The 14,350-nt window shown below is 32.8% G+C and overlaps 1 protein-coding gene across 10 annotated transcripts in view; it reads left to right on the top strand.

The window, feature by feature from the left end:
• The window catches only part of PCDH15 (protocadherin related 15), an 819,037-nt gene that overhangs the window by 705,355 nt on the left and 99,332 nt on the right, over positions 1–14,350 (top strand). For all 10 annotated transcript variants that reach the window (XM_032245634.1, XM_032245633.1, XM_032245636.1 and 7 more), the window contains one exon: positions 12,598–12,725. In XM_032245634.1, the coding sequence (XP_032101525.1) occupies positions 12,598–12,725 (128 nt within the window). The remainder of the gene's footprint in view (positions 1–12,597; positions 12,726–14,350) is intronic.

Below are 14,350 nucleotides of genomic sequence, written 5' to 3'. Positions count from 1 at the left end.
CATGATAGTCACTCTAAACCTCTTCCTTTAGAAAAACTCATATTTCAATGGAGAAACATTAAGCCCTATTAAATGCAAATGAAACTATGCACAGAAGAATTGCAATTTATTAAGTGACTTATGTTACAGAAATAACATTTCCAGAAATAGAAAACAGATGCAACTACATGAATAACATAAGCATAAAATGCTGCTCAGCAATCATAAATATGAGGGAAATTATCAGAATTTTCCTCTAAAGCACATTAATTCTTTATTATTGATCGTGGGCGTAGGCATTGGCTACCCCCATTCTGTTATTCAAGAGAGAAAAATGGAAGACTGAGTTTTAGGAAAGCTCTTCCATGGAGTGAAGGAGGGAAAATGAATAGCCATTGAAGAGCCCAGTGGTAACAAGGGTACAATTTATGTGGTGATGACCTGGTAACCAAAGGCGAAGAGGGTTTCAAGAAAAGTAGAAAATGGCTGAAACATCAGATGTTGCAGATATTCCCAAAAAATTATGAATAAAGAAAGTACGTTGGCTAATATTTAACCTGGGCCTTGCAATCACTAAAGCTAGCAACAAAAGGCTTGTATGTGGAAGAAAACAGGGGAATTAAGTAGGTAAAAGATTTCTTAGTTTTAGCTCCATGACAATTTAAAATTTAATTTATTCTTAAATACTCCCTGATTTTGTCAGTGCATACATTTTTATAAGGCATGCATTTCAATTTAATTTACACATTACTTCAGTGCAAAAACGGAAACTGATAATCTTATGATTCAGAGATAAGAAACATAAATTTAGCTTGTCATTCTTTTTAACTATTACTCAAAACACAAGTCTAGTAGTCAACTCTTCCCATCTAATTCATTTTGTATTCCCAGGAACTTTTCTAGGTTCAATTAATCAATCTTGTTCCTGTTTTTATCCCTCTTGGTATCTTGTACCTAATTAGTCCCCCATGTAATATCTTTAAAATAATTACTGACAAGTAATTTAGAGGAAATCATTATTTTAAATCCTGTCACTTTCAATTTTGAAAGTCTGTTACCAGTTATTTACTTACAGCATATGCTTGCCATCAAGACTCTTTAATAGAGACTGCTATATTTATGTTTTATTAAAATACGCAGGAAAGTTGGATACTCTAACCAGCTTAGTGGTTCAGTTTTTCTTATTGATGATCCCTATTTGATGATACTTCATTAATGCTCAGATATGCATGAGCTTAAAGGACAAACAGTAAGGGAGAAAATTTATCAAAAATCTATACAACGGAAAATTATTTACAATTCAGATTATTACTTTTTTTATTTATTTATTTTTTAGAGACGGGGTTTCACCATGTTGATCAGGCTTGACTCGAACTCTTGACATCGTGATCCACCCACCTTGGACTCCCAAAGTGCTGGGATTACAGGCATGTGTCACCGTGCCTGGCCCTAATTCAGATTATTAAACCATTAAATTGTTCCCATTTAAACTTACCTTAGTAGAACAGCAGAGAATAATCAATAAAATGTACAATGTTATAGGAGTAAATTGAAATAATGCCCAGAGAACACTTAGCTCAGAAGCTTCTCAAAGATTAGTATTACCATTAAAGCTTCCTGTCAGTGATATTGTTTGTACATAAAAAGAGCTTCAGAGCTCCCATATTTATATTAAAACAGAATTTCGTTTTTCCTAAATTTGTCATTTGGGAAAATCCTAATACACTTCTGTTTTTGAAATATAGTATATTCCTAGAATTTTACATTCAAAAGGGCACAATAATATGCCTCTTGTGGCAGAATGATGTACCCCTTCCCTTGAGACATCTATGCCCTAATCTCTGAAATTTGGGAAGATGTTAATTTACATAAGAAAAGGCATTTCCCAGGTGTGGTCAGATGAAGGACTTAATATAGGATCATTCTTCTGGACCCTCTGGGTGGGATCAATGCAATTACAAGCATCCTTATAAGTGAAAGAGGGCAGGACAGTCAGTGTCAGAGTGATGCAACAGAAGAGTCCACTGGCCATTGCCATATTCCGCTAAGGTGATACCCGTGTGTGTGTGTGTGTGTGTGTGTGTGTGTGTTTGTGTGTGTATTACATTAAAGAACAGAGGTTCCCATTTGAGCAGCATTAAATAATTTAGCACATTGTTTGAAAAGCAATTTTTTCTCTTCTTTCAGTAAGTCATAAACATTTATTAATCCTTTAAATGATTTGTAATAACTCTTCGGATGATATCCAAACATACAAGGGGCAACTGTACTTGTCTGCCTTTTGAAATAGATATATCGTTTTATTCAATAATTCTTTATTCAGTACTACTATTTGCTTGCCTGTATTCTAGAAGCTGAACAAAAGTGTCTAATGGAAGTTAACTTTGCTGTTATTACAAATCTTGTTTTTACTAGGGAGAGAAACTTGGACATGAATTTTAATCATGCCTGGGAATGAAGCCTGGCTTTTCTGTATAATAGTTGACAAGTTCATTATTCTCCTTGAGTCTCAGTTTCTTTATCTACAAAGCAGAAATGCAGATACCTATTTCATGGATTTTTGCAAGGTTTTTAAAGAATTATTATAAGTAAAATATCTAATGTAGAGAAACTATTCAAGAAAGAGTAATGCACCTTCCATTCCTTCCATTAAATATGGCAAACCATATTTGGTTTGTGTATTAGGCCATTTTTACATTGCTATAAAGGAATGTCTGAGGCTGGGTAATTTATAAAGAAATAAAATTTTGTTTTGGCTCATGGTTCTACAGGCTGTACAGGAAGTGTGGTGCTGGCATCTGCTCCTGGTTAGGGCCTCAGGAAGCTTCCAATCATGGTGAAAAGTGGAGGAAGAGCCAGTGCATCAGATGGCCAGAGCAGGAGCAAGAGGGAGGGGGAGGTGCCACACACTTTCCAACAAGCAGATCGCTTGAGAACTCAGAGTGAGAACTCTCTCATCACCAAGGGGATGGCGCTAATCCATGCACGAGGGGTCCACCCGCATAATCCAAACACCTCCCACCAGGCCCCACCTCCAATACTAGGGATTACATTTCAATGTGAGATGTAGAGGAGACAAATATCCAACCCATGTCAGTTCATTTCTTTTTGATGTATTCCTCTCTAATCTTTTAGACACAGCTCCTTTATAGCCTCAAGAAAAAAAAAAAAAAAAACATAGTGTTAATATTTGTTGTGTGTATGTCTGTGTTTAGGTAGATATAAGAAAATTCAAAACTGCCCATGGTGACCATAACAACAGTCCATGTGTCTTTCTGAGTGCTTAGCAAACTGCATTTCCACGACACAATCGTTTTTGCATCTTAAATTGTTTTTCTGTTAGCTTATTTATTTTACTACATTTATTGATTATTGTTTTTATTTAAACAAAATATTAGTTTTGGGGCATAAATATACTTTTATTTTTAATTATATGTCAAATAATTCAGAGGTCATTTAATGGTCTAGTCAGACATAGTAATTTCATCTTCCTCAGCTGTGATCCTGCAATTCAGTGTACAATAATTTCTACTAGGCTTGTAATAGCAATGGAATAGTCTTAGGTCAAATATCATATACTGTCTGATTTTCTTGAACCGTTGCTTTTTGTGATAAATTTTCTATAAATTTGTTGTCTGTGTAAACAAAAGTATGCATATTTAATAAGATATGGTACTTTTCCTATGTTTTCTAATAGTATTTCATTATGATTTAGTAAAATTATTTTATTTGCACTAAAATTATTTATTTTCCACTACATTATTTGATATGTACTATAGCCCTATAAAATATCTCATATAAAAATCTTTTTTTTAAAATTCAGTGCTAGGAAATTTTGTTTCAACTTCATGGTATTGGTATTTTTCTTCCTTCTAGTAATAGTAATAATGTCACTGTTTTCTCCCTCCTGCCTTGGGAGCCAGGAATCTCTGAGGCATATATGAAATAGTAAAGGTACCATGTATTCAATGCCTTGCATGCATTTGCTTATTTAATCTAGTTATTTATGTAAAATTACTATCATGTTATGAATAAGAAACTACCTCAGAGAGATTAAGTAACCTATATAAAGTCACACAGCATACATGTGCTCTTATCAGGTTAGACCTGGGCTCCACTTTCAAAATTTATGCTTAAATTTTTATTGCCCAGATTACACCTACAACAGTTTTGTTGATCCTTATGAGTCCTATAATAGCATAGTAGCTGCTTTTTGTAGAGAGCTAGGGTTTAATAAATAAAAGTGATTTAAAATAGTGTCTCTTTTCTCCTAGAAACTGAATGAGTTAGAAGTCACAATCGTTGGGTTGCAGAGGCTTTTAAATGTATTCGTTTGAACTCAGGAATAACAAAATGTTGCCAGTACCAGTGAAAAGAAACAATTTTCCATCCTTAAATCCTATTAGGTGATTACAATTTGCAGATAAATTTAGTTCATAAAATCTTTCCAGTAGGAAAAAATGTTAAAATGGATTCAAAATCAAAATTTAAGTAATACTTGGAATATTACTGGTGTTTTTTCTGATTATTTCCTCATCACTATACAGTTGGCCTTCTCTGTCCATGGGCTCTGCATTCATGAATCCAGCCAACCAGAGATGGAAAATATTCAGAAAAGAATTGGAAGATTTTGTCAGTAATGAACATGCACAGAATTTTTTGTCATTATTCCTTAAAAAATATAATATACAACTATTTATGTAGCATTTACATTGTATCAGGTATTATAAGTTATCTGGAGATGATTTATATGGGAAGATGTGTGTAGGTTATATGCAAATACTAGGGCTATTTTCTGTCAGGGACTTGAGCATCTGTATCTGGTATCAGATTCTGGTATCAGAGCATCTGGATTCTGGTATCAGAAGGGGATCCTACTACCAATCCCCCACAGATACTGAGGAATGACAAAGTGTCAATGTTGTCATTTTCTTCATGAAAAAACTTAGCCAAAAATCAAGTATTATGTATTATACAAATATGGACTGGGCGTGGTGGCTCGCATCTGTAATCCCAGCACTTTGGGAGGCCGAGGTGGGCAGATCGCCTGAAGTCAGGAGTTTGAGACCTGCCTGGACAACACAGTGAAATCCTGACTCTACTAAAAATACAAAAATTAGACAGGTGTGGTGGTGGGTACCTGTAATCCCAGCTACTCGGGAGGCTGAGGCAGGAGAATTGGGTGAACCCGGGAGGCAGAGGTTGCGCTGAGCAGTGAGCTGAGATTTTGCCACTGCACTCCAGCCTTGGCAACAGAGCAAGACTCTGTCTCAAAAAAAAAAAAAAAAAAAAAAAAAAAGGAAATATGAATATCAGATGTTAAAGCCAGTAGTAACATGCAATTATTTACTTAATTCAGTTATTAACCTTTCAGTCAAACACATACACAAAATATATGTTTTAGATCAAACAATTAACATCATCCACAGGCTAATTAATTCAATGTCAAAGCTAAATTAGAAAACTATTGAAATAAGGCACAAAAGATTCAATCTATCTTTCTGCCTAACCACTGAAAATACGTAGTATATATAAATGTATCTAAATATAATCTCTGCAGAGCAAAAGCTGAGAAGTAATAGTCAGTGAGCTTCTCATCCTAATATACTTAATAATTTATTTTCTAACTATTTTATAAGTATATTTTATTCCTGTTAATTCTGTCCAGTGGACACAATTTAACATATTTTCTCTCCTTTCTCTCAAATTTGATTTTATATTTTTAGTGAATAACTTAAAATTATACAAATTATTGTCTGTAGTAAAAATATGTATTTCCACCTGTATATCTCAAAATATGTATCTATTAACCCCTTAGTAAGACCAGCTTAAGCGTTTATCTCAGATAATTTGCCTATAGAACCAGGTATTATCCAGAATACAAACTGGAACAGAGGAACATAGAGGAAGTTAATAATAATATAAAAACCAAGAATTCTCAAGATGCTTCCAAATAGCCCATCAAATTACAAAATCGTTTCAGAGTAAATATTTTCCCAAAGTTAAACTTTTTAGAGAAAGCTGCTACCTTTAATGTATTGCTTTTAATTGAAACAACATGCCACCTTCTGTTATTATGATTTTTCAGTGCTTAAAAATCTGTTATCTCATTTAATTTACAGCAATAAAATAGAGTGATTTATTTTATTTAAGTGAACACTTAGGGTTAGTGAAGTGGTAACAATTACAATTTAATTTAACATTTATTGAATACCTACTGTATTAGTCTGTTTTCACACTGCTATGAAGAAGTACCTGAGACTGAGTAATTTATAAAGAAAAGAGATTTAATTGGCTCACAGTTCTGTGTGGCTGGGGAGGCGTCAGGAAACTTACAGTCATGGTGGAAGGGGAAGGAGAAGCAAGTACCTTTTTCACAAGACAGCAGGAAAAAGAGAGTGAGGGGGGAAGACCCTCTTATAAAACCATCAGATTTCCTGAGAACTCACTGTCATGAGAACACAATGGGGAAAACTGCCCCCCATGATCTGATCATCTCCCACTAGATTCCTCCCTCCATATGTGGGGATTACAGACTATGTGGAAGTCATAATGCTTCCATAATTAATTTACCTGTAAAGCATAAAGAAAAATAGTCTTAAAGGAAAAACGGCATAATAAACTGTATGTTTTTAAAGCAAGGAACTGACTTCAGTCTCTTGGTACCAGCAAATTAATAAATATAAATCTGGTATTCCAAGCATTTAAAAAGTTCCCTGTAATAGGACTGTTTGAAGAATCTATAAATAATTTACCATGATACAATTTTAAAAATCATTTAGTATGTTAGGGTGAGAAGGATGCACAACAATAAGAAAAACACAGTCCTTTCCTTTAAGGTTTTGAAGGAAATATAGTCTAGTATATCTTTTCTAATAAGACTAAGCTCCTACATTCCCAAGTATGGAAATAAATATTTTTTTGACATATGTTTGCCTGCAATAACTAGAGAAACGGGTTGGAGTTAAGAACATTTTAGATGGAGGGAATGTCGGGAACAGAGGCCAGAAGGCAGTGACAGGAATAGAGATAAACAGGATTGAACCCTTGACTTTAAAGGACACAGTCAAAAAGAGTGTAACCATGTGTTATCAGATAATTACAGAATATTTGGATAAGTTCCACATGAAAGGCATGTGCATGCAGATGGATTCAGAAGAGGGTGTTACTATAGTTTTACAGAAACTTTCCATTTTATCTTAGCTCATCTAATTCCTCTTTCTCTTTTTATTTAACTTGGGGTTTCTCAGCCTCGTCACTAATGACATTTTGGGCTGAATATTTTTTTTGTTTGGTATAAGAGCCTGTTCTGTTCATCACAGAATATTTCTCAGCATCCCTGATCTCTACTCATTTAATTCCAGTAGCACTGCCTTCCCCTATCCTCATAGTTGTGACTACCAAAAATGGCTCCAGAGCGGCCAAATTGATCACAGTTGAGAACACTTTTAACTCACTGCCTTTTTATTCGGTAAGGCTTTCTTTGAGAACCCAATACAATGTAGGCACTAGGTTTGCCATGTGTATAAATGAAATAGATTCATCTTGAGGATAATAGGGCCCTCCTAAAAAGAAAAAACTAACAGCACAGTATTGATTATTACAAGGGAAAGGAAAAAATCCAACTAAATTTGGTCTTAAACATCATAGAGTCAAGTTGAGGTTAATGGGTATTTAAACATCACTCTTCTGAACTCCTTTTACCACGTTAAAATGTCTAAAATAGAACAGGAGTGCTATTCAAGGAGGTATCTATCCTGTCTTACATTCTTCCCTGAGCTTGACTACATAGAATTATTATGTTCTGTCTTTAAAACATCCCAAGAAGGTATCTCAAATTTTCTTACCTCAGGAGTAATTTTAAAACTTCTGGTTTATCTCGATTTTTCCTGAACAAAAAAAGTTGATATTTAATTAATTTTTTACTTTTCTTTGACTATAATAATGAGATGGTATTCATTATTTGGCCAGAACTTCAGAGATTCTGCCCAAAGAAAAGATTGTCCCACATAAAATTAGAGAAAAAAAATAATAATGGAAGAAAAATAAGACAATGTGCCCCAAAGCACACAGAAAAATTATATCTGTTAACCAAAGCACTTTCCAAATAACTCTTTTGGCTACTTTGTAATTTCTTTCACTCTCTGGTTCTCTTCCCAATACTTGTGTTGTTTAGATGACCCAGTAGGGAGACTGGAGGAGAATACTAGGATATTAGGCACGTGTTTTAGTCCCCACACATTATTTTTCTATCTATTTTATCAAGATACTTTCCATTTTCTTTCTAGCATCTCTCTCATTACGTATTTGATGTCTACATTAAATAAAGGATACAACATGGAAAAAGTTATTGTAAATACTCAAGGACATTTAAAAAAAAAACAAGACTCTCTTAAAAGAATTTAAATCAGATTTGCTTCCAAGTTTCTGCCTTGAAATAATCAATATCCAAATTTGGTAGAAGAACATGGTACAGTCCTTAGTGGGGAAGCATGTGAGCCAAAGAAATCGATGACATAGTGTACATTGTATAAACATAAATTAAAAAATCTAAAAACACTGTTCTGGTGATTTAAGTGTACACTTATTTTTTTTCCTTTTTTTATTTACTGGCCAATATTTATTTTATACATTCTTGAATTAGATACACTACAATGTCTTATAATTGTTCCAGTGACTTGTCAAGTGGATAATCTGGTGACCTCTCCTCCCCTAGACAAGGAGCAAACACATGACCCAAACTAGGGCAGTCACGTAATATATCCCCAGGGTATGATTCTTAAGCCTTCTTCATAAGGAAGAAGGGGTAGGGTAAAGGAGCATAAAAGAACAGAGTTTGCTGATTTATTTCATCTGCCGTTAACTGCAAGAAAATCAAACATCTGCTGCTTTCCAGACTCTGAAACTTCCTGATTATTTTGTGATACCAAAAGGCTTCTTTGGACTTCACACTGATTTAGTGAGCTCCCTCATATCCTTCCAAGAGTTAACTTTTTGTTTAAGTTTATTACAATCTCATTATTATCAAAGACAACTAATAAATTAATTGAATATCAACTTTTTTGTTTAGAAAAAATTAATAAATTCTGTTAGAATAATATCTGAGGGTAAAAATTACCAACAAACCAGGACATTATAGTACTAATAGATGTAGAAGATTCAATTTCCATCTTGAAGAATATTGAAATCTAGTAAGAATAAAACACATGCTTATAACTAAATGCAATGTCAAGTAAGCTCTGGAAAGTTTATAGAAAGAAACATTTTTAATGCACTATAGCATTTCAAAGGAGAGATACCTAACAACTACCTAAAATTATTAGGGAGGAGGCAAAAAAAAAGGAAACTAGTGTATTTTACATTATAGAAAATAAGAATTAACAATTTTATTCTAACATCTGTCACAAACTTAATGACAACACCTTTTTCACAACTTTATATTTATTTTTGATTATTAAAAATAACCCTGTATAATTAGATGTATAACAAACATAAATTTCAAAATTTATGGTACAATATTGTTATTAATCACATAGGTGTTTCTCTTTTGTGAAAAATACTGAGTGATCTTGGATTTTTAAAATAAATAAATGTGTAATTTTTTTTTTTTAAGTCTAAACAATGCTTTTGAGTTTTCTGGGTGCTGTTTCTTAAATATTCTGAAATTTTGTATTGTATAGTCATTAATTTCTGTATAATTAAATATCATTCAATTAAAATATCACAGTTAAATATAATCATCTCTCCCCTTTATGTTCCAGTTATATCATTATATTTTGGTTTACCCATGGAAGTTTTTCCCACAAATCACTTAATATCTGATATAGGCCATTGAATCAAAGGAGCTCTAATTGGAACAATTTGGGATTTGAATCTTATATGCACAAATTATATATATATAAGTATGTATATAAATATACACATGATATTTTAAGAATTGTCAGTACATACTTAACCAAACATAGGAACAGACGTAAATAAATGCCTGACTTACAAAATAAAGCCACCTAGCTTTCAGTAAACCAGGGTCAAATAAAGTTATTCTTCTATAGAATATACCACCAAGTTACTTCACTAGTCATAGACTTTTTGAGGATATGGTGAAAAAATCACTACATCCATTAAAATGTATTAAAATGTATTAAAATGTATTTGTCAATTAAATGAATTAGTGTAGTACTGTTTTAAAAAATGAGTAATCTGATAACTCAAAATCATGAGTTTCTTAAATTTCTACTGAAATAGAGTCCATGTGCTTTATAATACATTTCTTTTATTCTTTAGGACTTCGTGAGGTTTGTAGGTTTGTGTGCGTGTATGAGCGTGTGTGTGTGTGTGTGCGTGTGTGTGTGTGTGTGTGTGTCCATGAGGGGTTTGTGGATTGTGTATGTATATATGCAGTTACAGCCACAAAATTGCTCACAATTTCTGTCAGTGATAATAAAATTGTTAGAATAAAATAAAACCAAATAACAACGTTAGATTAAGAAACTTATATTTTATACTAAATAGTTGGATACAGTTTTTTATGTTTTGAAGGTTATATATTTTATATTTTATCTCACATAGTAGTAACCAGAGTAGCCAACACATGACAGTCCCTCAAAAGTTATAATGAATGTTTAAAGAAACAGTTAAATGGTAGAGTGCACATATGAATGCTGGTTGGTTTAACATTGAATTTAATGTATCCTGTTTGTAGTTTGTAATGTCTCTGTGATATGGGAATATAGGACACATTAGAAAGACATGATAGGGGAACAGATGATATTTAATCTCACAGGTGAGACACCAACAGACTTAAGTAAATGGGCAGCTGTGGAATTGAGAGAAAAAATGACAGAAGACGTATTTGTTATGCATTTATTTACCTGTTTATGATGCTGACATGTAGGATTTGGTTACCAACCAGATATGAAGTTAGGGGTGGGAAGTAAGGGAATAGGTCATGACCAAGTTCTTGTTCTTTGCAAATTGTATAACATTTTTAATGACTCATCCCATTAAAAGAAGAAGATATATCATCAGTTAGTATTTTTTCTGAGACCTCTGTCATTCTAAGAGTTTGGAAAAGAAATAATAGATTTGAATTGCATATATTTCTGAATGAAAGAGGAAAGAAGTTATTGGAAAGGTGATATATGCTAAAATTCCTCTTTTTATTTTTAAATTTAGAGCTGTTAGCTTTTTTGATTCTAGAAATAAAAATGGTCTGCTGCTAAAGTAAAATTAATTTCATTTTGGATGAGCTCTGATTTCTGGTGGCTGACTAGGGTACAAGTCAGAGTCCTGGCACTGCAGGACAGAGAAGCATAATCTGCTATTAGCCCTACTTCCCTGCTGGTTCTCTTCGCTGTTGAGCTAGCAGTTTTCCTCTTGATTCTACCTCTTCCAGGTTGCGGATGACAAATAGAGAAAAACGAAATGAGTAGCAGCAGGATAGGAGCAAAATCTTGGAGTTAACTGCCTGTTCTCTCTGACCTTTCCCAGGGCAAGCAAAATCAAAAACAAAAACAAAACAAAACAAGACAAGACAGACTATTTCTAAGTTCTTACTAATACATGTTATTCATTCATTCATTTATTCAACCAATACAAATACCCATGATGTACCCTGCAATAGGTAGCGTTAATTATTTAAAATTGCACAGGAGGCATTAAACACAGGTAAAACACCAAAATAAGGGCATCCTTGATAAATAGTATGTAGATTAATTGTCATATATTTGTCCATAACTGAAATGCATCAGAAAAGTTGACTTAAGTAATACACTAGCAATAATTATTTGAATCTATTTTTTAGAAAATTAATAACCACATAATTCCCATTTTATTTGGTTTATAAGTTATTTTTTATATATTAAATTCTGTTTTAAAAGGTCATTATTGGACTAGTGACAAGTACTGCATTTCTCATTAAAGGTGAAATGAATTGAGGGAGGTTCTAAAATTTGATGATGACATGTATGGCACATTTACTGTTATTTAAATGGAAAAATGCAGCATTTATGAGTCATATTACAATCGTAGCTTCAGCTACGTTGTTTTCAATGAATGTTAGCCTCTGTCATTGACATCTTCCAAGGCATAAGAAAATGTGTTTTCCGTTTGTGGAAATAAACACCTCACCCAAACATTGTTACTTTTAGTCTTAAGATAAAAATGTTATAGTACAATTTTAAGCTAAAGAAATGCCAGTGCTGATTTTATACTTAAGAATAAAAAAATACGTATTCATATATTAGCTTATGGCCATTTCTATTATTTCATAAGGGGTTTATATATTTGTGTCCCTTTGGTATAACTGGTATTGCGTGTGAAGTGTTTGTAAACATGAATGGTTGAGTTGTTTCATTAAAATTAGCAGAGTGCAATATTTTAGTGCCAAATTAAATCAAGTAAAATGAATTACCAGGACATTATAATTAAAAGAAATAACAGCAGCCTAACACAGTGTCCCCTGAATTTGGGGGTGCTAGGCATGCCATCTAGAAATGACTTTTGATTTAAGTTATTTTCAATGTTTCCAAAAAAGAAGTAGAGTGAGTATTTACTTCAATGCATTTTTCCCCCATGAATAACTACAAATAAAAAAATGTATCATTTCTTGTCCTCCAGGCAATACAGCTAAAGTGTACATTGAGATTCAGGATGAAAATAATAATCCCCCAGTGTTTCAGAAAAAATTCTACATCGGAGGTGTATCTGAAGATGCGAGAATGTTTACTTCTGTGCTCAGAGTGAAGGTATGAATATTATGTTAATATACAGAACTAAAATAAAAGCAAAGCTCAGATTTTGCAGTTAGCTGTAACATTATAGTTTGCATTAACGGCGTACTTACTCATGCTGTATAAACAAAAGCCTGAAACTTGGAGCTGCATTAGTTTAGTTATCTAAACTCAATACAGATTAATCAGGAAAACACTAATCAACTTTTTGAGTTTTATCTTTACTATGAAAATGGTAATAAAATATGTATGATGTTTTACATTGAATAAGAAGTTGAAAGACATAGCTTTTCTTAGTAGTTTGTATGCCTCCAGTAGGATACAAGTCAAAAGGTTCTCAAAATTGATTCTCTAATGACAAATATAAAATTACCACTTCTAATATAAATAATAGTGTAATAAATAGCTAACAATTTTTTTCTGAAATAAATATTTGAATTTTAAATGCTGATTGAAAGAAAGTAAAAAATAATAGTATAATTGTAACACTTTAGTAGAAGTTACAAAAACCTTGGTATGTCAGAGAATGTTGGCTTACTTGGAATTTCAAAAATGCAATATCTAAGACCAAAGTTGTAAATTTTCCACGTTTTTCTTTGTAATCAAATGTTTATTATCAATTACTATAATTGTTTATAATCAAATATTTATGACTATTTATAATCAAATGTGTATTACTAATGTTTTATTACTAAGAAAAAATTGAAAATACTGCATTTTAGTGAGGCAAAAGTTTGAATGCTGAACATTTTGATTTCTCAACTGCAGAGTTATTTTTTGGATAGCATTTTAGTAGTTAACTTGTAAACTGCTATAAATTGCACATAAAACCGCAACATCTCTGGCAAATCTAGCTTTTGATTGCCTCTAGTTTTACACATGAGTAATTGCCTTTCTCTTCCTATTACTAGGAGGACCATGATTAGAGCTCTTCTTATGTGTAGTTTTATCACCTATTAAACACTCTCAGTAAGAAAAAATCTTCAACCTAATTTTGTTGGACTTGCAAAATAGCTCTTCCACTATGCCAAGTACTGACCCCTGATCTGAATGACCATTTATAAATAAAAGTAGTCTACAAATCTGTCACTCATTATATTTAATTTATGTTATTATCCACAAGTAAGAATCCTTCGTAGCTGATTTTTATCTTATTTTATATTTTAGTTTCATTAACTCTTAATTGATTCAGTTCTATCATTTAGTGAAATATATTTGAGTACCTATAACATGCTAAACACTGTCCTAGAAGTTGGATATAGACCAATTGCAAAACAAATACACAATCAAAACAAAGTTCCCGCCCTAGTAATGCAGGCAAAAGAGTTTGAGGAAATGAATAGACCAGTAAGTTATGTAGTGATAAATTTTAAGGAAATAAAGTTTGATAGGGAAGAATGAGAGTGGTGCTATTTTACATAAGAAAGTCAAGGTAGTTCTTTTGTGATAGTACTGAAACAGTGACCTGAATAAAGGAAGGACCAAGACTTAGGGATTCTTAGTTGAGCAGTATGCTTTTTCTTTGTAAAGCCCTCAAGGTCAATAGGGAGCTGGAGGCTAGTGCGAATGAAAAAGTCTGATTGGAAATGAGTTCAGAAATGTGCCTGGGTCTAGAATATGGGATTTGTTCTAGGTGTGTT

This window comes from Sapajus apella, unplaced genomic scaffold, assembly GCF_009761245.1.
Source record: "Sapajus apella isolate SASKATOON/1434 unplaced genomic scaffold, GSC_monkey_1.0 scaffold58, whole genome shotgun sequence".
Lineage (NCBI taxonomy): Eukaryota > Metazoa > Chordata > Mammalia > Primates > Cebidae > Sapajus > Sapajus apella.
This window is presented reverse-complemented; position numbering and strand designations above follow the sequence as displayed.